Source organism: Xyrauchen texanus, chromosome 16, assembly GCF_025860055.1.
Source record: "Xyrauchen texanus isolate HMW12.3.18 chromosome 16, RBS_HiC_50CHRs, whole genome shotgun sequence".
Taxonomy (NCBI): Eukaryota; Metazoa; Chordata; class Actinopteri; order Cypriniformes; family Catostomidae; genus Xyrauchen; species Xyrauchen texanus.
Genome location: NC_068291.1, coordinates 23,207,566 through 23,233,771, shown reverse-complemented (window position 1 = coordinate 23,233,771; position 26,206 = coordinate 23,207,566). Strand labels below are relative to the sequence as shown.

General features: G+C 37.6%; 1 protein-coding gene across 1 annotated transcript in view; it reads right to left on the bottom strand.

Annotated features, from left to right (window-relative positions):
• The window catches only part of ush2a (Usher syndrome 2A (autosomal recessive, mild)), a 350,667-nt gene that overhangs the window by 24,996 nt on the left and 299,465 nt on the right, over positions 1 to 26,206 (bottom strand). Inside the window, exons 55-60 of the mRNA XM_052145082.1 lie at positions 25,891 to 25,998; positions 24,632 to 24,815; positions 21,653 to 21,810; positions 19,121 to 19,279; positions 17,876 to 18,038; positions 11,845 to 12,199 (exon numbers count right to left, since the gene is read on the bottom strand). Coding sequence (XP_052001042.1) covers positions 11,845 to 12,199; positions 17,876 to 18,038; positions 19,121 to 19,279; positions 21,653 to 21,810; positions 24,632 to 24,815; positions 25,891 to 25,998 — 1,127 coding nt within the window. The remainder of the gene's footprint in view (positions 1 to 11,844; positions 12,200 to 17,875; positions 18,039 to 19,120; positions 19,280 to 21,652; positions 21,811 to 24,631; positions 24,816 to 25,890; positions 25,999 to 26,206) is intronic.

Below are 26,206 nucleotides of genomic sequence, written 5' to 3'. Positions count from 1 at the left end.
GCTACCTTTTTACGTGGTTGAAAAATTGAGAACATTTGGACTATAAAGCAGCAAACATATGCACATTGTCAATAAAGACAGCTGTTTAATTTCACTTTATTTCAGCACAGAGACTTATATCCTGCCCCTAGATGGCAATGCAATCAAACACTTTCCTAAACGGGCACCAAGACATTAACAAGCAGGCGCTCCTCATCCAGGATACTCAAGGCAGCCATTAAAAAGCGACTAAGAGAATTGATTTTTGTTATAGATTTCCAAATAAATGTTTATGGCACAGATCCCTAAAACGGGAAGTGTTTAAGTTTTGATTAAGTGAATGGGTTATGCTGCCTGGTGGGAATGCATAGATCCACCGTACATAAAATAACCAAATTCTTTGCATTATGGAATCACATTTCATATTTCAAAAGGGGATGAGTGAGATGTTTTAATAGCATACTGTATGTGTGTATATATATATATATATATATATATATTCTAAATTTCCTACATATTCTATTGTATAAGAAAATGTAGGAAAGAGTCCAAATACATTTATGTCAGGACATCTGACATTGTAAACATAATGTCCTTTTCCTCTTGTAAGTATATGTACTTTTTAGAAGTTGCCTCATTAAAAAGGCATCATTAATAACCCTGTAACCTACAGGGATTTGTGAATTTCTATATGGAAGCCAACAGCAGTCAGACTTGTTCTTTATGACAAAAGCACAGTTTACACTTTCTCACGATTCAAAGTGGAGTTCCTGTAATTGAGTCTGAAGAAGCATCGCTGCTTTAAACATTAAAGAGGCATCACTTCTATATTCAGAAGTACATTTAGCGTTAGTTCAGGGAATCAGTCATTTGTAAAGGGAAAAAAGTCTTTTAAAACCCTTTTTCTTTACTCTTTTCCTCTTTCAACTGAGTACAGGTCTCCCTTGTCTCATCAACTGCTTACATATATGTTATTTCCTGTGACAGCACTGGGGGCTGCTTGGGCCAGGGGATGATTTTAATTAAGAATAACCATGTGGATTTGTCACAACAATTATGCTGATTAGATGAAAGTGGAGATTCCTGACCCTTCAAAGGTGTGGGACTGCTTCATTTGCATACAGTAGACACACTGTCCCAGCCTGCCACTGCTGACTTCAGCCTGCGCTGGATTTTATTAGTATTACGCTACAAGCTAGAGAACCCAGAAAATGCCTCATCAAAAAGCATCAACTGAAGCCTGTGGAAAAGACAGGGCTTTTGGGAAAAGTTTATGTTACCTATAGCCATGTATAGTCAGAGATCTATGAGAATTTTAGAAAAATAAAGCAATGTACAGATGCTTGTATGCTTATAATTTGCTTACAAAAATAGGGTGATATTTATCATACATTTTTGAAAATATTGAAATGGTAATTTTATATGTGTTTCTCAAAAAGTCTTATATTTCCTTATAAGTACTTTAAACACCTTATACGGTTTAAAGTACATTTTCTATGATCTTCTCATGGTTTTAAGATTTAAAACTCAACAAAAAAACATAAACATGGTCATTTATTTTCTGGACTCTTCTCAACATTTAGATACATAACTATGCCCAAATGGAATTTGCAAACATTGATTTACGGTGCAGATTTTAGGGAAAATATTCAGAATTCAGTGAAATGGATTTAAATGGTAAAAGTGTGTTAAATAAGCTGAAGTAAATTATTGGTAACTGAAATCAGTGTTCACGTGAGTGACACTGAGCACTGCCTCTATATGTTTAATGAACATTGCTCCTGGAAGAGACACTATTGGTGAACTTCATGTCATCATGTGCTCTTCTGTAACTTTTTCGGTGGTTAACAATACCTTATAAATTAAAAAGCAGATTTTTACAGTTTCAGAAGGTTAATATAAAGTTTTTTACAGTGCCAGCGTGGTCATTTAAATTACAACAGTTTTAAACTATAAAATGTACAGGTTGTTCTGTAAAGTTGTTTACATTTTTACTGTATGTTTTACATAATTATTCAAGCAACCACAGTTGACAGTTTTTTTTTTTTTTTTAAAACAACAGGATTTGTTTTTACAGTGTGAGATGCCTGAACAAGATAAAGATTATATGTGGTTTAGATGTAAAGCTTTGCTTGGACAAAGCCACAATCAGACAGATAGCTCTTGAATCATAGTGCTGTTCTTCAGACTTGCCCAGTGTCTGATGAAGGAAACCCTCATACATGCAAACACACATACAGAACCAGAACTGTTCACCTACACTGAATATGGTTGAATATATATGAAAATCAGTTAAGTATGCCACTAACTTTAGCATTTTAAATCATAAATTAGATTTAATAGGCACTCCCAGAGTGTTTCTATGGTACAACAAAAATACACAGATTCTAGACAATAAAGCAATGTTCAGGAATTTTTCTATAATTTTTGCTTTTTTATTAGCAGGCTCATGTGGAATTTGCAAATGCAGAGCTCCACATTAAGCTCAGCTGATTTCCAGAGTATTAGAACTGCCATCATTCACAAAGTTCTACACATTGCCTACCCATTCATTTTTGTTAATTAAATATTTCGGCTAAATGTATTATGCTTTCACTAACAATGAAAGTCTACTACTCCTCCGTTTAACACATTTGACCACGTTTAGATCTATTCCACAGTATTCTGCAAATTATCTATCAAAATTAGCACAGAAAATGTGAAAATGGCCCAGTTTATAACATGTTCCCCCATACAGATTCTTTTTTTTTATTTTAAATAATATAGATTATGATAAAATATGAGGCTCACAGCCTAAGAAACTGATTTTCTTTTCAATTTTTTCTTATTTTTCTGATTTGACATTATAAATCTCAAGGTGTAAATAAGGTCTGAAAAAAACATATTTGTTTCCAATCATGTCACCTGTAACTGAATACAATTTTGTGTTAATACGACAAAGCATTCAAAACTTATAGCATTACAAAAATTATTTATTGTAGTGTCCAAATATGTCTCCAAAAATCCAAAAGCCTCTCCAAACAAATGAAACATATTTGTACATAAGAACTAATTACACATGCAAATACAACAATGACTAAGGATTGCTCTCTCTGCAAAGCGTTCAGAAATGAGTAACGAGACCTCATTCAGCTCCATTCAGTGTCATTTGAGCCATCACTGAATCTGTGTTATGTACTTGGTGACATCTCATGGTGGCCATATGTAATTACAGTGAATGATCCTCTCTGCCCATATTTGGATGACTCCCACCTCTGGTTGCAACAATCTGAATCCTAATATGATTGGTTTAACGTTTAATGACTCTGGACAATGTACTACATAATTTCAGATGAAGTCATCTGATCCAAGAAAGCTGACATGCTTTTAGACAGATAGCACATTATGTGCACAGTGCTTCGTGTGAATTATCTAATGATCTATGCATCTGAATACGTTGTATGTGGGCTTGTTTTAAAGGGAATCCACTCCTCTAAGTAATGGTATGTGATTTTTATATTCTGTTATAAGCAGAAACACGGCTTATAATATATTTAGCTATTACTCGCTATATTTTTGTCTGTGAGTAAACCAATTGGTTGTTTTCTACTCTTTGACAGCTTTCCAAAAATATATGACACATGGCTGTTTGAGCAGTTTGATGTTTTTACTGATTACAATAGTGCAAGATTATTAATACATTATCAAAATAGAACACTTGTTATTTGTCTGGAAATTTCAGAGCACTTGTTCAGTTTTGGTCATAATGCCTACATGCATTGTAAGGTACAGTTTCTAAGCTTTAAAACGATACCTATTTTGTGTTGGTCAAGACTGTAATGTTAAATATTTTGAAAAAAAGAATGTTCTTGTTGGGCTCCAGCTTAAAGGTGTAACATATATTTTAAAACACTGCAAAGAGTCAATGTTATCAATGTTTATATATGGCCACATATAAGATTTCTGTTTGAGGATCAGGATATGAGCCCAGTTTGAAACTGCATTGGCTGCTGTTGATCACCTCAGCTCAATATATATAAGTAGATGTGCTAACCTCTAGGTCATAGCTACAATCTCTATTTACATTCTTGAAACTTGATGTGTATGGTTTAGATATAAAAATGCCCAGAACACTGTACTCTGTCACTAAACAAGTCCACTGGGTGAAATCCTGAATAACATGAAAACTTCAATCAAAACCTGCAGACCATCGGGAGCTACCCTCTGTTTGTCCTTTCAGCAAATGAGTGCAACAGGGTTTAACTAGGGCCCAAACGAGCTGCTCTGGGTTGTGTTCGGATCATTCTGCACCACTTCAATAGTGCGTATGAGTCTACACAAAGACATGGTCCAATGCTCTGCCATCATGTTTATGCACTCTTCACTGTGTTCTTAATGATAAACTAACAGATTGTAAACATGCCGCCGGTGTTTCAACCCCCCCCCTTAATTTTTTTCCTTTGCATTTTTTAAACAATGTCCTTCATGTTAGAGTGGTTACAGGCAGCAGAAGGACATCATTAGAGCCATGGTTAAACTGTAATTTACACCATTAGGAAGGCAGGAGCAATTTTTATTGCCTAGTAAATTTCAGCTCTGAAATATTTGGACCATATGGCTCAATTTGTATAATAACCTTAATTTCTTGCACCCTTCAGGTCCGCCTGCATCTCTGCTTGCCACTCCGACTGAGTTGGGCTTCTGTGTGCAAATGCTGAAGCGTCTACAGAGCGGCAGTGGAGATTAATAAGGTGTCACGTCCTGTTTGGTTGAAGGCATTGGAACAGCAGCCAGATGGTATCTCTGCAAATGACTGTCAGGGGTCCTGATCTAATCAATAGGGTGTATTAATACATCTCCCATTGCTGGGGTTCTCATGGGGCTGCTGTGCAACATCTGGAAAGATCAGGAGGGGAAGAGAGAGAGAGATAGAAAGAGTGGAGGGGGCTACATATGGAAGCAGAAAAGAGAGTAAGGTAAGAAGAAGAGGGAAGTGCAAGAATGCGAAACAGGAAAAAAGAGAAGGGAGAGAGAGATGAGCCGGGTCTGGTGCTGGCTGTGACTGGGCCTGTCTAATCTCTCATGTAGGCTTGATAAGTGTTTGGTAATGAGGGGCGTCTGCACACATGGTGAGGGAGGCAGCTTTTGGCGGCTCGGACCGCCTGTGCTCCGTAGCCTCATTTAGTCCCGTCACCATGATGTCCACATTAATCACACACTGGCACGAGGTACGGCACACAGCACAGCTAGGGATCAATAGCAGCCCCACCCACCAAAATAAAAAGAGTGAGTGAGAGTGGATGGGCATGCTCAGTCCATAGAAGAAGACCACAAACCTCTCTCTGCTCTGCTCAAGTGCTGCTGAGCATCTCTGCATTAGACCATCTGGTCAACTATCTGACTACTCTCAGATTTATGTGTCTCTAAACACGAAACAACTACTTTTAAATCTAAATCAAACAAAACATTTATTTAAAATGTTCTTTTTTATTTGATTTATACCAGTGTTGGGGAGTAATTAAATGATAGTTACGTAACTACATTTTTCAGTATTGTGGCAGTAGTTTAGCAGTTTTCAAAACAGACTCGATTTTAAAGTAACATGCTAGTTTTCCCAATAATAAGTAGATTAAGCATCGCTATTTTTGTAACATTGTACTGCAGCTTCACAATAGGAATAATCAAATGTGATTGCCTAAAATGTCAGTTCATTCGGTTCATTTAAATAACTAGGTTCAAAACAGCCATTCAACATTCCCTACAAAGATGTGTGCAAGACATTTTGCCCCGTCTTTTTTGTAGTGCCTTACAAAATATTTATATTTATTTTCATAATTCAACAAAATATTAGAATTTTGAGGTAGATGCCAACATCACTATGCTTGCTACTCATTTATAGAAATGATGGTGGTTTCTACTTTTTATTTTATTTTACCTTACATGATATCCTTACTCATTTTTATCTAGATAAATGCTGCTTATTGCAAAAAATAAATAAATAAATAAATAATCCTTTGAAATATGCAGCTTGTTTTTAATGAAATGAATACTCTGGGTTCAATAAAAGTTCAGCTCAATCGACAGCATTTGTGGTATAAGAATGATTGCCACAAAAAATACTATTGACTTGTCCCTCCTGTTCTTTAAAAAAAGCTACATCTGAAGTGAATGGGGCCAATTTGTAGACGTTAACATACTCACCATTTCAAAAGTATAGCCACAAGGCATAAACAATATTGTATGTGTATTAACATGATTTTAGTGTGATAAAATCGCTCACAAACTTAAAGGGATATTTCACCCGAAAAAAATTAATAATTTACCCTCATGACATCTAAGATGTATATGACTTTATTTCTTTTGAAGAACACAAAGTAATATTTGTGTTGTGAAATTGAATGGGATCAGATATTTGAAGCTTCAAAAAGCAAATAAAGTCAGCATAAAAATAATCCATCTGACTCCAGTGGTTCAATCCTTATCTTCAGAAGCGGTCCAGTTGGTTTTGTGTGAGAACAGACCAAAATATAACTCCTTTTTATTTGTAAATCTTGCAATTGCAGTCTCTTGGCACAATCCCGATTTCACTCGATTACACTTCCTAGTGCCCCCGCGACCCGACTTCGGATAAGCGGTTGAAGATGGATGGATGGATGGACACTTCCTAGTGCTTGACACATGTGCAGAGTGCTACTAGGGCACTATAGGAAGTGTAATCAAGCTTGAAATCATTATCGCCAAGGAGACAGCTGTCAAGATATAATGTGAAAAAGGAGTTGCATTTTGGTCTGTTCTCACCCAAAACCAACATATTTTAAACCATTGGAGTAGTATGGTGTGGCAGGGCGGAGGGCGGGGCCGGGTCGTGATCCTACACACCCGGTTCCGTATTAGGCTAATTAAGCCACTGTGAGGGATAAAGGTCGACTGCAGAGGATCGTGCGGGAGAGAGAGAGAGATCCTCTACAGTCGACCTTTATCCCTCACGGAGGCTTAATTAGCCTAATACGGAACCGGGTGTGTAGGATCACGACCCGGCCCCGCCCTCCGCCCTGCCACATATGGATTATGTTTATGCTGACTTAATCTGCTTTTGGAGCTTCAAAGGCCTGATCACCATTCACTTGCATTGTATGGAGCTACAGAGCTGAGATACTCTTCTAAAATTCTTTGTGTTCTCCTGAAGAAAGAAAGTATTAAAATCTTAGATGGAATGAAAGCGAGTAAATGACGAAAGAATTTTCATTATTGGGTGAACTAAAACTTTAAATTGTTTTGAACTCGGAAAATTACTTTAATAGCTTGCTGCACTTTTGAAAAAAATAGACTTGATAAATTATGAGTAACTTAGCCTTGAAAGCTCCACAAGCTATAGTGTCAAAGTAGCTTCCCCAACACTAATCTACTGCACACCTACAGCACATGTTCCTCTATTTGAAGGCTGCTTCCTTGTCAGACGGAAAGGAAAACGGTCTAGCAGCGAAGCCTACTGATTTTTTTCTCTCTGCATAATCCTTCATTCTCAGACATAAAAACATCTTAACTCCATGAGAGAACATTAACCTGTATCCACTCAAAAGTTGGCAGCAGTTAAATCAATATGATGCCCCACTTCAGGCCAAGTATTGACATGGCAGGTGGACAGCTGATATAGCACAAAGTCAGTGTCCGAAAAAAGATTCAGCAGGATCGATGGATTATAAATGTAGCCGTGGGAAATTGCACTAATACCCACACTACAATTTCCTCATGGCAGGCGCTATGTGATTGGACAGTGTCTTCAGTGGAGGAACATGGGAGAACTCAGGACAATGCAGTTGAATTAATATTGATATTTTAAACCATCAGAGGTGGAACCAAGTCATTGTATTACAAGTTACAAGTAAGTCTCAAGTCTTTGCATTCAACTCTCAAGTCAAGTCCCTAGTAAAGACATGCAAGTCCAAGTCAAGTCCCCAACTTTAAGCTTCAAGTCACAAACAAGTCAGAAGTGCTTTTTGCCCAAATTAGTGTCAGAGTATTAATTACTATATTACATTTATGTTCATTTATATCAGGAAGGCTTTTAAAGTATGTTCATCACTTCCCAGTTAAATGTTTTGTGAGATATACTGTATATTTTCACTAATTTGTCTGCCTAGGGATGTGCTTGAAAGTTACAAGTGTGTCTTAAAGGAATATTCAGGGTTCAACACAAATTAAGCTCAGTCGACAGCATTTGTGGCATAATACCAATTGATTACCACAAAAATTAATTTTGACTCGCCCCTCCCTAGGTTACAATGAGGAACTTGAAAGGGGCAAATTTTTGAAGGGTTTAAACAGAAATGTGAAGCTTATTATTATATAAAAGCACTTACATTAATACTTCTTTTGAAACTTGTGAATTATTTGAGCTGTAAAGTTGTTTAAATTGTCATTTTTTACAGTTATTTTAGTTTTTTTTAATATTACATCATCATGGCAACAAATATGTAAAATTGGTTATAACTATTGGCTATAACAGATAAGCTTAGTAAGAGATTTATGACACTAAAATCATGTTAACACACATATTGTTTATGTGTTGTGGATATACTTTTGAAGATTGGCTCCCATTGACCTCCATTGTATTGTCACTGTAGATTTTTGCTTTTTTATTTTTATTTTTTTTAAAGAAAAGGATGGACAAAATTACTTTAGTTGGTAATCAATATTATGCCACAAAATGCAGTCAATTGAGCTTAACTTGTATTGAACCTGGAATATTGCTTTAACAAGCAACAAGCATCTCACAGACTCACGAAGGTGCCCGGTTTATTAACAAGAGTGAAGTCTCTCTTTTTTAGCACATCCATGCAATTTGTGATTTAAAATAAAAAAAATATATATATCCTTTTTATCTGACTGTAAAGAACAGGAAGGATATTAAAAGACACATTATTCAATGAAAGTGGAGTCATCTCATCTTTGATGGTCACAATACACGGAAGAAATTTTCTATTTTAATCTCAAGCACTTTTTAACAAAAAAGGCAATTTACCAGGTATTCAAGTACTTAAAAACTAACTTTAAGCAATTCAAGGACTTTGTGCGAACCCTGTTCGAAAAGTGTAGAAATGTAAAATCAAGTGAGAGAGAGGTTATGATGTTTGTTTGATATGGTTTGTCAATTCTTTTGTTCACGATATATCAACATTCGATTGTCACATCCCTAGTAGCTTGCTAACACGGTAAGTTAAATAGATATAGATATAGACAAAAACTGAAAATGCCAGTGCAAATCCTAACTAACCTTTAATCTAAATTAATTACTCTACATGATATCTATTCCCATGTGCGCCTGCAGGATTTAATCTGAGGGTATGCACAGAAATCTGCCTAATAAACCTTATATCTAGGGGGGTCAGGGGGCATGCTGCCCTGGGAGAATTGTTTTGCAAAAAAAAAAAACATCAAAGAATTCAATTCTGGTGACTTTGAATGAAGCATTTTTGTTATTTTTTCGAGTACGAGTAACGTTGTATCTATTGGCTAAAGCATTTCTTCCAGTAACCGTTGAGAACAGATGAGTTCTCGCACTAAAAAAAGCTAAATGCACCACAACGAAAAGAGCAGAACGCAGGTGGCCCGAGATGCATTTTTATCAGTTGAAGTAGTTCTTTTAAACTTGACACGGCTTCTAAAAATGCAGCACTCTCGTGAGAGGTCCTAAAAACACAGCGAAATGTGATGCAGTTGTCAAAAGACATCCATCTACCGAATGATTACATGGAAAACGATTGAAAAACAGCACGAACGGACACAAAAACACATTCATTTTGAACTGCCCCGTGTTCTCAAAGTTACCTCTCAAAAAGACAGTTGATTGTAGGTCAATTTCCACTGTATTCAGCGCTGTTTGTTCTCTGTGTTCGGAAATATCCCAATGTGGGAGAAACCACTCCAAATTATTCAGTGAGAGACAGAGCTCTAAACGAATTGTACTGAATCACGAATCGATTCAGACCATTTTGAAAGCCCGTTTGGGGGGGGCCTGTTTATTGACGCTGACTACACCCCTGGAGTCGTGAGTTCGAGGGTGTGCTGAGGAGCCAGGTCTCCTAAGCAACCAAACTGGCCCGGTTGCTATGGAGGGGAAAGTCACATGGGGTAACCTCACATGGTCACGTTTAGTGATTTTCGCTCTCTATGGGCCGTGTGGTAAATTGTGCGTGGATCGCAGAGAATAGCATGAGCCTCCACATGCTGGGAGACTCCGCTGTGTCATGCAGAATGAGCCACGTGATAAGGTATTAATTTTCAAATTGGTCATCGCTAGTTATTTTGAACAGCCAACAGATATACGGGACACACTTAATGATTGATGAAATTTTCTACTAGTAAATATTTCTCAGGTCAGTCAAAGCACTCATGGTATGCACAGTGTATACGGCTGTTTATTTATTGCCAAAAATGTATTCCTGTAAAAATTACTCGATACTTTAGGAAAAATGTGACAGTTTTGTAAAGTTGTGAAATGATAAATCTGCATCAGCCACTAGGAGGCCGGGGTCATAACTCAAGAGGGCTGAGGACACGTGGAAAATTAATTACGAGCTGATTAACTGCAAACTGACGTCACACATTCACTACTACAGCCGACCTCTGGAGGTCAAGACAAACTGCCAAGGACTGCCAAGAGAATAGAAGAGCAACTGTAAATTACTCTGGAAGAAAGAGGGGTGCTGATAAAAGGCCTATCCTGGATGACATTCATTAATTGCTACCAAAATAATTAATTTGTCTATTAGGCAGGCATCTATCTGGAGCTCTGTGGGAGAAGCTGAACTCCTCAGTGGGATCTGGATTCTTTCCCCTCTGGTGTTGCTCCTATCAGGGGGCAAGCTGGCTCTGTTCACTCTTGTTCTTGAACAGGAGCTCAAGCTGGAGCCTTTAAATTTGGCCATGATGCAGGTGTGAGCATCTGTGGGGAGAGCAGCACACTATTTTTTCTCATGTCAAACACGAGAACGTCATGAATCTCAGTGGCTACTTTAATAGGTGAAACACTGGTGGATGAGTAATCTGTTTAAACATGCAAGCAATGAGCTGATCACTGATAGATGATCTCATACAGATGCTGATGCTGAAGATTGTAAAACTTTAGATGGTCAACCTGAATTGGAAACAGTCAGTTGCAACCAGAAACCCAACGGCAACTTTGAGATAATCTCTTTGTTGGGGAAGTTGCTCTGAGATTATGCAGATCTGTGGAAAACATTTTTGTAGCTGTTTCATAGACCATTACTAATTTGACTTGCTTCTCAGCACATATGAATCAGAACTTTCTTTCACAAAATATGGATAGCATGCCAATATATACTCACTGAGCACTTTATTAGGAACACTATGGTCCTAATAAAGTGCCTGACGTGGTCATCTGCTGTTGTTGGCCATCCGCCTCAAGGTTCAACGTGTTGTGCATTTTGAGAGGTTATTCTGCTTACTATAATTGTACAGAGTGGTTATCTGAGTTACCATAGCCTTTCTGTCAGCTCGAATCAGTCTTGCCATTCTCCGTCGACCTCTCTCATCAACAAGTCATTTCCATTTGCAGAACTGCCGCTCACTAGTTGTTTTTGTTTTTGGCACAATTCTGATTAAATTCTAGAGACTGATGTGTGTGAAAATCCCAGGAGATCAGCAATTACAGAAATACTCAAACCAAAATCACTAAGATCACATTTTCCCCCATTCTGATGGTTGATATGAACATTAACTAAAGCTCCTGACCTGTATCTGCACGATTTTATGCATTGTACTGCTGCCACACAATTGGCTGATTAGATAATCGCATGAATTTGTAGGTGTACAGGTGTTCCTAATAAAGTGCTCGGTGAGTGCATTCAGAGAAAAGCATATTACCAGAACTGTAAGGGCAGTAACACTTGTGGAGGCGAATGTCAGATCCTTGGGTAGTTCCTGGTACACCACTTTATACTCGATGATCACTCCGTTTGGCATGCTGGGCTGGGTCCAGCTCAACTGAAGTGCATAGGCACTGGCAGGTTGGGCCGTGGGTGGGTCCATACCCTGCGGTTCTGCCTCTAGAGTGCGAACGGAGGTCCATGAGCTAGAGGTGGAGCCTTCAGAATTGTGGGCAGTAATTCTGTATTCGTATTCGCTGAATGCTAAAAGTGAGTCTGAGGCATCAATGAACTCATGTGGACCTTCAGACCAGATAAAGACCAGCAGCTCTTCCTGGGTTCCCATTGGCCGCCTGGAGGGAAAGGAAAAACTAGCATTTACAGTTTACCATGACATGTAAGACAGCAAAAACACACAACATGGCAGAATGTTATATTGTAACTATTGCCATGTAATCATTGTACCACAAATGGCACCAAACGAAATTGCAAAAATAATTATTGCTTCCAAACACCACTTTGCCTCAATTCCCTTCTAAAAAGCTTATTACAAGTTACTGCAATTTTTTCACGCTTTATTTTTTTAATTTTACTCATTTTTTATTTTTTTAAATCTGAGCATAGTTGAGCAAAACCCTACTGTCACAGGACAGATCATAGTCCAAGACAGAGGTTTTTCAAACTTTTGTCAAGGACCCCCATATATGATGATCCCCTTGTGAGGGACACATTGTGTAAGAAAAATTGTTCAAAATTATATTAAAAGACAAAATTAAATAATTGGCATTTAAATTGATATTGTACTAAAGCAAAATTCATTGTAAAAATATTTTATGGAACTACTAAATTTTATTAAGTTGATCTTTTTTCTATTATAGTAATGTAAGATTTGTAAGTAAATTTGTATAGCACTTTTCACAATAAATATTGACAAATCCGCTTTCAAGAGTGTAACACTTCTTTCTTAAAATGTACTTTTTTTTTTAGAGCTTTCGAAATGAACTCGTTTTTTGATAAATTGAAAATGTTTCATGTTTTTTTTTTTATTTTATTTTTTATGCTATTAACTCTAAAAATGTGACATTAGATTTGTTGCTCTTCAGTCTTACCGGACAAGGAGTATCATTGTGTGGGCAGCACAAGCAAGACGTTCTCTGCATTCTCTTTTTGAGTTCAAAGTGATGCAAATCATGTAAATGCAGATTCACGATTGCTGTAGCAAAGTGGATAGCTGTGATTAGTATTGTGGAGGATTAGGGTTCAAGCGACTTATCAACGATCAATTGCAATGAATACGCAACCTATAGGGCAGGCTTACTCCAGAGTGAACAGTAGGTTGAAATTCTTTAGTTAAAATCGGTCTGTTCTTACCGAAATGCAAAATAATGCCCCACAGTGGCCAAAGTAGTAAGTGTTGTTGGGCGTATGGGACGTATGAGCTTCATTTTCTGGGGTTCCACAGAGGGTTGGGAGTTGTGAGTTGTTTTAGCTGTACAGGCTGTTATACAGTAAAGAGGAATACATATTTTATAAACTGTTCCCCCAACTCAAACCTCAAACCTAAACCTAACCATCAGTGGAGAAATGTGCCACAGGTGAGGTAAACATGCTGGAGCCGAGGCAGAAATGTCTGATGGGAGATGGCACTTGCCGGTGAGTTGGCATAATGTGGCCGATTCTAGGGCACAGGAACTCTCTGAAACTACATGCCGACTTCTAGTGTGATCATGTTTTATGCGGGTTAGTTCTTTCAATTAGTCAACCTTCCAATTTTACATTGGGAAACGTTTAATGTTACTTTAATTGGTGCCATTTTAGTATATTTTTGTCTATACAGTGGAATGCTTTGTTTGGAAAAAGTAACAAATTATTAATAAACATTATTGTACATATTGCAAAATTGTGTTGAAATGTTTTACACTATTTTCTTTGGAATTTTTTGCGGACCCCCTAGCACACTTTTGGGGGTTCCCAGACAACAGTTTGAAAACTCCTGGTCTAAGAGACCCAAAGACACATGAAACGAACATTTAACAAAATGTGTAGTTAATGAATTTTGCCTTTGCACAGCTGTTTAGTTGTCTTTGCACATTAAACTGGGATAAGTATTTTAACATAAAAAATTACAAACTTTGCAATCCTTAAAAAACCTGTCCACATAATGGAACTGTAAAGATGTTAAACTATATCGCAACACCGAGAAAATTAATGACAAAAAACAACAAATCAAAAGAACATCCAGTTCCAGTTAAAAATTGGGCCCAAACAAGAACAAACAAATCCATTGGGGTTGGCTGAGGAAGGATGCAGAGAAGCAGAAGAGCACAGAGGTGGTGATGGGCAGGGGCAGAGTGCTGAGCTTTGTTCAAGCTTTGTTAATTCCTCCACATTAGAGGCCTGGCTTCCATGCTGCTGGAGAAAATGACATTCGCTTCTCTAATGTGGCCCCTGCCGGCCCCAATCGCACCGCAACGGCCTAATCTCAACCACCGCATTAAAATAAAGCCAAACAGTGACTGGCAGGGGAGAGGAAGCGTCTCACACCATGGTGCTAAACTACATCACACAGCTGGGAACAGCAGTCTGTTCCACGTACATACTGACACTGCATCTGGAATACAAGAGCTTCTGTTTAAAAAGTCAGGAAGTAATCATGGTAATTTGGCTTTTTTTTTTTTTTTCATAAGTCTTGGGATTCTAAATTATATTTAATAGTTAATGTTCAAACACCTTGACAAAAATAAAATAAAATAAATAAATAATACAATCTTTAAAGGGATGGTTTTCTCCCCTCATATTGTTCCAAACCCGTATTACGTTTTTGCTTCTGTGGAACACAAAATGGGATCTCAAGCAGAAAGTTAGCCCTTTTATCCTCATACAACGAAAGTGAATGGTGAGGGATTCTGCCTAACATCTCTTTTTTGTTCATTTTTATGTTGAATAAAAAGAAATAGTTCACCAAATTTTTTTCTGTCATTATTTACTCACCCTCATGTCGTTTCAAACCTGTATGGCTTTCTCTCTTCTGCAGAACACAGAAGAAGGTATTTTAAAGAAGGTTATTTTAATACCCATTCATTGATTTCCACACAATGGCAGTTGATAGGGACACACATTAAAATTTAAAATAAAAAGTGTCAAAGTAGTCCATTTGACTTGTGCATCATATTCCAAGTCTTCTGAATACAATTTTGGTGAGAACGGACCTAAAATAAATTGTGCATGAGAGAAACTTGTACCTTCGGAAAGCAAAAAGAATAACTATAAACAGCCTCGAATTCTGGTTGTTTCTCACCAAATTCAACTGTATACATTCAGAAGACACACTCTTAATCATACTTTTAAGCTTAAAAGCAAGTTGCTATCAAATGCCTGAAATCAGTGAATTGGATATCCTTTACAATTCCTTCTTTTGTGTTCTGCAGAATAAAGTCATATGGTTTGGAACGACATATTCCATGTCATAAACTATTCCTTCAAGCAACCTGTCCAATTAAGTATATAGTAATAAAAATCAAAAAACATCTCTAAGTAAAAGCATTCTCACCAACAATTTCTGAATAGACATGCATGTACTATGAACAGGAATGCATTCTTTCAGACTGATTTATAGTAATTCTGTACACCAGCCAAGGACTATCCCAGGTAATTCCTCATTCCCATGTGTAGTGTAAGTTAAGCACGTGGAGGACAAACATCCCCGAGGAGGGTACACTCACTTCAAAATCTCAGATAACCTCTGATGAGCTGAATACATACACAATAGCACATTAAAACGATTACATTTAGTGCGGTGCTGATCGCTGGTATTAAGATGAGCAGATAACAATAATACACGAGTCCTTTAAGCCACCAGTGAATTCTCTTTTCCCCGAATGTGTAAATGTATTTGCCAGAGTTTATCCGCTCCCAAATCAGGGCTAAGATGAAATCCAGTCATGCGTCCACCAGATCTGAGACTATGCTAATGATATTTTCTTAAGATTTATGCGGGCTTAGACTGATCTGACCTTGCATATAAATGACACTGGTCAACAAGCTGCAGTGCCCTTGACTAAAATCTTACCCTGTTGCTAATACACACAGACAAAATTACGCTCACGCAGCAAGAAGAGGAGATGCGGTAAACTGTTTTCACTGCCATCCTTAGAATAGATTGAGAATATTGGAAAGACTGAAAGTTTTATGGTTTAATCTGATCATTGTCTGAAATCCTTCAACTTCAAACATGAATGGTTTAAATTGCCATTCACAATATAAGGCAATAAAGTTTGAACATGGTTGATAGTGTTGTTTCCGACCAAAGGGCCAATGATGGCCAGTGGTCGCAGGGTAATGGTAGAGTTAGCTTCTCCAAAGCCCGTTCTTCTTGAAGAATGCCATGGTTACAGTGGAGCAGAGCATTCTGATGTGATTGTGCCATGTCAGTCTGAGCTTTATTCCCTCTGTGCGGGGTGCGAGCATCATGGCATTCTGTTTCATATTGCTCTCAAACAGCTCTGAGTGTGCCTGGAATAATCAAAGTCAGCAGGGCGATGTCATCTTCCATTTAGATCTGCCGATCAGCCTCCTCTCTCTCTCTCTCTCTCTCTCTCTCTCTCTCTCTAAGTCACTGATATACAGCTGATATCCACATAAGCACTCTGCACTCTATTCTGCCTATTCCTGCTGTCAGAAGAACAGGAAATAGAGAGGAAATGTTGACAAGTGTAACCAGCAGTGATTGGCCTGTTCACTTCAAGGTCACGGCACAATTATTGTTTGTCTATGACTATGTTTCCGGCCTACCTTTCAAACATGCCCTGACATGGACACACATACAATGCAAAAACACCACTGACATTTCCCTGACAGCATCTTTGCACTGACATGCATTTGCAGTGGAGGTGGATAGAGGTGTGCTGGTTCAAATCAGAGCACATGTAATTTAACAGAGCAAAAATATCTATCCCACACTGTAAAACTTGTTAAGCCACTAACATGAAAAAATGTAGTTATCTGTAGATCAACCAACATTATTCAACTACTGACAAATGGCAAAAAGTAACACTGAGGGCAAACATTACCAAATTTACCTACATGTAAAATGCCTTGAATATGACTTATGTTAATGTAACCAGTCCTGTTTGCCCCGCTCCGAACGGGACTCGAACGACGTCTCCGGCGTAGGAGGCAGGTGCTCTAACAAGGAGGCTAAAGGCTACAGCCTCTAAGCGTCAGTCGCTAGTGCACCTCTTGAGGTCAGGAGATTGAGGTTTACTCAATGCACTGCTATCTACCAGCTGGCTCCCGTTACATTAATAATTTTTAATTTCTAGCAAATTTTCAATGAAGAACCTGTGTGATCCACAAATGAATTTTGTTGCGGTAAATGGGTAAATTTTAATGAATCACCACTGCACTTTTATTACTGTGATCTGCACAAGAGATGTCTTGTAAGAGGCAAGAGTTTAAGCTGAAATGGCTGTAAACCGCAAGTCCAGAATAAATATCCACAGAATAAATATCCACATCCACATCTTAAAAAAAACAAAAACACATGGTTAAAAGTGATGAGTAAGCAATCCCCAATGTGTTCTTCCAGTTGTGGGGTTTAAAAACCAAACCATAGGGGTGCATAATGAAACACCAGGGGGTTCATGAGACAAAAATGGCAATGCAAAATTTTATTTAAATACAATTTTTTAAAATAACATTTTACTCTGATCTATACAAAAATGAGTCAATAAATAATAAATATATTATGCATTATATTTATTAAAGGTTTAGAGTATTTGAAAATTCTGATGGTGCCTCAAGTAAATAATTCAGTCAAAATGGATTCAGCTGACAAAAAAGGCTAGAAACCCCTGTTCTAACAAAGAGAAAAAACACATTAACACAGGCTAGCTGACAAGAGTCCTCAGTCTACATTACCATCAGAGAGCTGAGTGTTAAAATGAGATTCACATTGTTTAGTCAGCAGCATTTCAGTGTGGACAGGCCAGCATGTTTTTGATGGTTATATGAGAGTGATTGTGTTGTACCTGTATATGAAGTAGCCAGTAATAAGGCCGTTGGGTTTGTGTGGCGGATTCCAACGAATTTCGACAACAGCTGCACCTGTAGCAGTGAGCACTGGTGGGTCTTGTGCTAACGGAGTAGCTTCAGGAGTCTGAACAGACACCCCCTGTCCTACACCACAACCATCTGCACACATACACAAAAGTTTACTTAGTATATTGGGGACATGTTGTCAAGTGTTTTATGTTATAAAGCTAATTAGAAATATTATAGACTATATTATATGTATCTACAGAGACGCACAAACATTCAAGGGATAGTTTACCTAAAAATGAAAAATATATATAATTTACTCACCCTCATGCCATCCCAGAAGTGTATGACTTTCTTTCTTCTGCAAAACAAACAATTTTTATGAGAATATTTCAGCTCTGTAGGTCAATACAATGCAAGTGAATGGTGACCAGACCTTTGAAGGCCCAAAAATCACATAAAGGCAACAATGTAATCCATAAGACTCCAGTGATGATAAGATAGGTGTAGGTGAGAAACAGGTCAATATTTTAGTCATTTTCTTTTTTTTTTTTTTACTATAAATCTCTACTTTCACATTTTGAAAGTGAAATTGGAGATTTATGGTAAAAAAAGGTCTTAAATATTGATCAGTTTCTCACCCACACCTATCATATCACTTCTGAAGATATTGATTTAACCATGGACTTTATTTATGCTGTCTTTATGTGATTTTTGGAGCTTCAAATGTCTGGTCACCATTCACTATGCATTGTGTGGACCTACAGAGCTGAGATATTCTGAAAATCGTTGTTTGTCTTTTGCAGAAGAAAATAATAGACATCTGGAATGACATGAGGGTGAGTAAATCATGAGATAATTTTCATTTTTGGGTGAACAATCCCTTTAACTTGTAAAAGCACTTTTCTAACTGATTTAAATGCAAAAACCACAACAATATACAACATATATAAAAAATAAATAAAGGAAAAATGGAATAAACTGATAAAAGTGTTTTTAATCAAACATTTCTTTTTGATAAAAATCTTTCAAACATATTTATTTGTTTGGATGACAATATTTACAGTATGTATAGAATTGTAGTGTGTGTAGTCTGGTTTAATACCCCATCAACTAAGTTGAAAAGAAATGTATGTCCTAAAATTCTAATGCCTCCCTTACATTTGGCAATTTCTTTATTTTCCTCAACATCTATCTATTTCTTGACTTTTTTGTCTCAGTGGGCACACGAATACCTGGTTGGCATGCTTGCACTTGAATGTGATAGTTGGTGTACGGGTCCAGTCCTTGCAGAAGCAGGAAGTGCTCTGGTCCAGCCGGACGGATGAGGGGCCGCTCAGTGCCTGCATTCAGTAGGATGTTATATTCCAAAGGTGCACTTGAATTATACACACCTGCAAAGAACCAGCCACAAAAAGTCACATTGTGATATCAAAGGCCATCAAAAAGATCTTCATTACATGCTTAAGTGTACTTACATGACATAAATGTATTTTGTATGCATAACAAACACTCACAAATCACTGAACTGATGTTCATCTTGACTTTTGTCCCATGACCAACAGAAATGATTAGTGACAATCGATTGTGAAACCAAACACACAACTAGCAGCTGTATGAACTTGTAACTCTAAGTGTAGGCACGGACAAAAAGTGGATTTGACACACTGGGAAACTTTGCCCTTGATTTAACATCCTTCTATGCATGCAGGAACTTCCCTGATTCCTCCATCCTACCGCTGTCCGAAACACACAGACACACACTCACGTCTTCCGTAATGCATTTGAACTAACTTGGCATCCATGCTTTGTTATTATTCCCATCACTAGCGCCTTTCATAATTTACGGCAACTGGAGGCTGATAGGTTATTCAACATTTATGAGACCCGAGATGTATTCAGAAAGGGCTGATTATCTTTACAAATGAAAAAGTTAAATTATTCAACTTCCTTCATTGCCGTCTCCCCGAGCAGATGTAGTCTTTTGCCTGAGACACAAAAACCCGCTGGAATTAGACAGCGCTTTGATCAGAGCTCCCTGCCCGAGAAGTTCAATCGCACAGGTCCCTAAGTTCTATTATTTACAACTAATCACTGACTTTGGAGTTTTTGCACTTTCAACTTGAATGAGACTCTAATAAGAAATAATAACACAAAGGAAAAGAAAAGGAACATGCCATCAGATCTGATTCATCAAGCACAGGTGCGGCTTAAAACTGGGCCCATTTCTGCATTCAGACTTAACCAAGCGTGAGATATTGTAGTTTGAAGCCATAGATTTTTCTCGCCTCTCTCGAACGTAAAGTCAATAAAAGATCCGGCCTATGTAAATGTTTTCTGTGGGTATCAGGGCTGTTTAAGGGCTCTTATGGTGTAATTGAGGTTGTTTAAGGGGATCCTCTCACAGGAGAGAGCCATAATGGGGCAATAATAGCAAAAGATGGACCATCTGAGGCAGACAATCAGGACTGTTTGAATGTGGCCTATAAAATCACTCTTGAGTGTGTGAATATGCACACACACTTAAACACACCACCCGTGACTTCTTGAAGAAAAACAAATATGTGCATACAGATTTGAGAAGATTGGGTTTGGACACATGAGCAGGTGAATGCATACACACATATCTGACATGTTATGGGCCACATACACACACATGCATAGTAGGAGGGCAGGCTAGTCAATGTGTGTGCGCACAAGAGCAGACTGGGGGGGCTGAGATGAAGTCTATGAACTAGTGTCAGCTCATACCACAGTCCCAGAAAAAAGAGTGAGGGAGAGTTTGTATTTACTCGCTATGTGGGAGAATGCTCGGCCCACATGCACAGCGGGATGTGCAGATGAGCCCAGTACTGACTGATTGATCAGTGGAAGCTGGTGGGTTGCAGTCTGCAATAGAAATTATGAAAGGAGAGGATCATTCAGGACCACAGCAATGACAACAAGCTTCTGACTATTCTGCAGCCACAACCAGAACCTCAGCAATCCACTAGAGAGAAGCATTGATTTTTCTAATAAAGTTTAGAGTTTTAGTATCAGCGTAAGGGCACCTATTCCCTTTTTCTATAATAAAGCTAATAAGAAAATGCAACTATACACCCTTGCGTAATTATATAGGAAAATAAAGAGGCTTTATATATCAAATAGTGAATGACAAAAGATACAGTCCCGCAGAGGATTCAAAATTACAAAAAATAAATATAAATGAATGACTGCATTTCTAAAAAGACTAGCATTGTTGGTCACCAGCATGAGATGGTGAAGCTTGCGACTCCAAAACGATTTTTCATGATCTTATTAAGCAAGATTTCTTTAGTCAACTAGCTTCCCCAAGTAGGCATTGCTAGTCCACCAGCTTTATCAGCACCAAACCAGCACTAACCAGCATAAACCAACCTGAACTTCACCTCAAGCCCACAGCAACAGTGAAGAAAGAGAGACTGAATGGGACAAGATTGGACAGTGATAGGAGAACACACGCAGGTGAAGGGCGAGCGCATCTCAAACAACACCCTTAAATCACACTAGAGGCAGGAAAATCTGTCACTTAGGATTGAATGTTAATTGATTGGTGGGACCCATCTACATCCAGCCCGCACTGATGCGTGTACACCACGACCATGTTGGGCTGCTGGTAAATTACACACAGCGCTACTCGTAAATACCTGCCGTGTGCCTTCACTCTCTCAACCCTTAGCAGGGATAAATCAGTCTAGCGTGAGTGCTAAATAGAGAGCCTGCATAGTGCATTAGGTTGTAAACATTACCTGGGGGTGACCAGGCAACAAAGATGGAGCGAGGGCCGTGGAGGCTGACATTATACGGAGGAGGAATCCTTTCTGGGGAGGACAGAGGGGTCTGAATGACATATCCGTCACTGAGGCCGCTCCCGCCGCTGGTGGAGGCCTCCAACTTGTACACGTATCTGTGAAGCCAAGACGGATAAGAGATAAATAAGTAAACTGCTAAACTAAATTATGATATTAGCTTAAAAGTCTCCTGTCACACAAGTTAAATTTGCCTCTGTTTCAAACATTCTCCATTTCAGGTGGGAGTCGACACTGCGTTTAATTATTCATCATCTGCATGGGGGCATTGATTCTGCCATTAAGCTGTGTCTTTCACATCAAACACAGCTTTGTTTGAGGATGTGTGTATTTTCCTTGAATCTCCATGAGCTGACATACAGTATAAATATCAGAGTAAATGTGAAATTTACTAAAACCACAAATTCAGTATGATGATTTATAATGCAATTTTTTTTTAGATTAGCATTTTATTATACATGTTTCACAACTAACAACACTTTTAGCAACTTTCTGATTTACAGAGTAGCTAATAGCTTAGGTAGATCTACTGTAAGTAAGTTATGGTAGAGCTCTGAATTTCTGGTTTGTGCATATAATGTTACAATTGAAATTGTTTGCGATGCAATAACATTCCAGCGACAAGCAATTTGTCCATCCATACTGAATGCAATAATTTTGTGCATTATTATAAATATAGCCTCTATGATAAATATAGCCTCTAAAATAAACAGAGAGGTTATCAGAAAAAAGCAAATGGTTAGATGACTAAGCCTTCTTTTAATTTTACTTTAACATTAAACTTGATTCATTGGAAAAGTCCCAACTGGATCGATATGCTGTGATACCATTTAACAGATGACACTTTTAATGCAGTGCTGATCAGCCTTTCCGCTGTGATCTGTGAAAGGCGTGACAGATGCTCTAAACGGACATGCATATGAATGGAAAGGGAAATGTGTGAGGGTGTGAGTGTATGTATTAATGCTTGATGCAGGTTATAAAAACCCTCTTCCGAAGGCTCTTTTAAGACATACATGACTTCACAAGATAGATTTGCTTTTTAAACAGAGATGGGTGTCAGTGCAGGTCTGCATTAGCAATGTATGTGGGTCATGTTCAACATTAAATGCTTTTAATTAGCTATAAACTCCATTGCCAGCTATTAATACCTCCACATTAACTATTGTTCCAGCACTATCCCTTTAAAATAGTCACATCAGTTATTATATACTGTCCTCATAACGTGTAATAAAAGCATTAGAGGAGGATATTTATCAGAGAACATATTTAACATACACATTTCAGAAGTCTTGCAAGACAACAGCTGTGAATAAACACACATAGGGTGCCTCTGCCTGTACTGTATGTTTGTGTGTGTTACATACTTTAATGCAAATAAACACAATGTGGCGCATCAAAGGAGGTGGCGAGTGGCTAACTTGTTTCCCCACAGGGAGAAAGGTTAATATTTCACTTGTCAGAGAGACTTTCTACGATAGTGAGGTAAGTGACAGCTAATCAACATTGTCATAAATAATCGATGAGAAGGAGTGAAGGCAGAACCCCCCCCACCCAGCCCCTGTCTAACTGTTTTCCACATCAGCCTATAGCCACTCTGGATAATGAACCACTCGTCTTCCTTTGTAATGCTTCTTGCAGAGCTAAATTGGAAGAAGAAAGGGAAAGGGAAGAGCACTGGAGAGGGGAATTCCTTTTGGCAGGTCATCTGGAATTAAGGCAAATTACGTAAACCAGTGGAGAGACAATGAGAGGGAGATCACGTGACCAAATGACCTGCCAAACCGTCCAATAAGAGGACACAGATGGTTTTGACAGTACAACTGATTTTGATTTGCATACTGAAAAAAGCTAAACTCTCTCTCTCTCTCTATATATACATATATATATACACACACTCACCTACACATATGAGAGAATCACAGATTGTAAAAAATTAAACAAACTTAAGAGACTGAACCACTGCAAATATTTACACCACATATTGTGCAAACTAGCCAATTATTTTGCACACACAGCTTCCCTGTGTGCATTTTTAGTTTACAGACAACAAACAATGATTTCACAGATGCTAAGACTGGATATATTTATGAATATGAAACATACAATACAGATTAATTCCTATAAACATATGCAAAAATAAAATTCACATTTTCATATTTAGTTACATTTAATTCATTCTTGATTTTTTTTGCATTATTTAAAATAAAAATGTGTTAAATACTAACTAATATGTCTTTGTATTTAATACAAAATAATGTAATTATTATTTTTATGTTTGTTTTATTTGTGTAAATATTTAATATACATAAAATATTTCATTATTCATTTTTAATTAGTATTATTATTATTTTTTATAAATTAATATATTAATTAAATTTATTATATTATATATTTATTATTATACATTAAATATATTAATTTAGTTATTTAACTTAAAGTAAAATTAAGTCTTTTTACACATAATAATATATTATTTATATTACAATAATATATTTAAAATAACAGACATAAAACATCATTAAATTTTTGCAGATTTATGCTATTTTTCTCAGTGAAACTGGTCACCTATCTAAAGGTTAATTGGTAAGCATTATTTATGCAATTTAGCTGGCTCCTTATTCAAATAAGAGCCCCCTCTCCCTCATCATCAACGGCAGAAAAGTTCTCAGTTGATGTCCTATCCAGAGTCACAAAGGGAGCTCGATCAATGCGACTCTCTGAGCCAGTGCTGCTGCTCATTAGCTAGCCTCCAGCTCAGTCCTCTTAAAAACGTTTAATGATTTGGTATCAGAGCAGCTCTGTTACTGAAGAGCTCTGTTATTGTAGAGTCCCAGGATTCTTTAAGACACACATAGGATTAGATGTCATCGATAATCAAGTGCTAAGGGCTCATTAAAGATGGCTGATAGATAGAACCTGGTGTTGGGCTGAAGGCCAGAGTCTGTGTAGCTCATCTTTCCTCCGTCACTGGTTAAGACGACCACTCCGTCACGCAGCAGCCGATACTGAGAAAGCAGGCCATTGGGTTTGAGAGGCGGGCTCCAGAATAACTCAACTGCAGTGGAGTTGACCTGTATATGCCTGGGCACTGCCCACACATCTTGAGAGAGATGAGACAAGGGGAGCATGAGAAGACATGTGCTTGATAGATTGCCAGGTTGAAGTATATTCTTTGTGTCAAGATATCAAAAACAACGCTTTTTTTATTTTTTATTAAATACTGCATAAGAGCTATTTACATTGTGTTACCTCCCTCAACAATGAAAATGTACTCACTCACATCATCTACTCACCCTCAAGCCATTGCAAACACAAATGACTAATGAAATTTAGAAGAATATTGTTGCTGCTCTTTTTTGAGACTGACATTCTGCCAAACATGTCATTTTGTGTTCCACAATAGGAAAGAAAGTATTACAGGTTTGGAACAACATGAGGGTGAGTAAAGTAATGTCAATATTTGAGTGAACTATTCCTGTAGTATATTCCACTTGACAAAATAATAAATGAAAAAAATTATAACTTTTGCATCAATGGATACTTGTAGCCTTTTGTGATAGTTGTGTTTGTATCCCTTTATTTTCCTGATTGGCAAAGCTGGAAATCAACATCATTGTGCCACTGTTAGAGAGAACTCAAATACTGTATTTACAACATGCTGGAAAACCAACAAACCTACAGTACTGGACTTTTTGTCAAAAATAGTGGGCAGGACAACCAGCGACTCAATTATACACAATTATCAGCAAAGGCTACAAACAGTCGTGAAGAGGCAACGCATGATATTAAGAATCAATATGTAACATTATGAACCAGATTGTTTTTGTGTCTTGTGGAATATGTGTACATTTATGTTACTGTATGTCACATAGCTTCATTAGGGTACAAAATAAAACAATATGCTATTTGTATGATCCTTTTACTTAAAAAATAAACACAAATTTATTACAGTATGTAAACATACAAGTAGAACTACATAGAATGAGGGCTACTACACCCTTAAAACATTTCATAGCATGTGTAAAAGACTTGGTGTAAACTGGATGTCGTATAAAAAAAGACAAAGACAAAAATATCTGATTATGTGTTGAAAATCTAAATTCACTTCTGGTGGAATTCTGGAGAGAATGTATGTTACAGTGAGTGAAAGTGGGTGTACATGCACGTGCATTAACCTGCTGGTGCATCTTCCAGCGTACGGCCCATAGATGGCTGACTTGTTCCGCAGCCGGCTGCAGTGCAGGCAACCAGAATGAAGCAGTAGTTGGTATGAGGCTGCAGTCCTACACACACAGCAGAGAGACATACTACCTTTAACATTGACATTATATGTACTGTACACCACCTTACCTATGTATTCACTAATACTTACAATATTTATTAAAGCGGATTTTAATGTATAACATTTCTATTGATGCACCTCCCTGTAGATTATTTTGGAACTCTTGTGAATTATAAATGTACCCATTATACCCTTTGATCAAAATAACA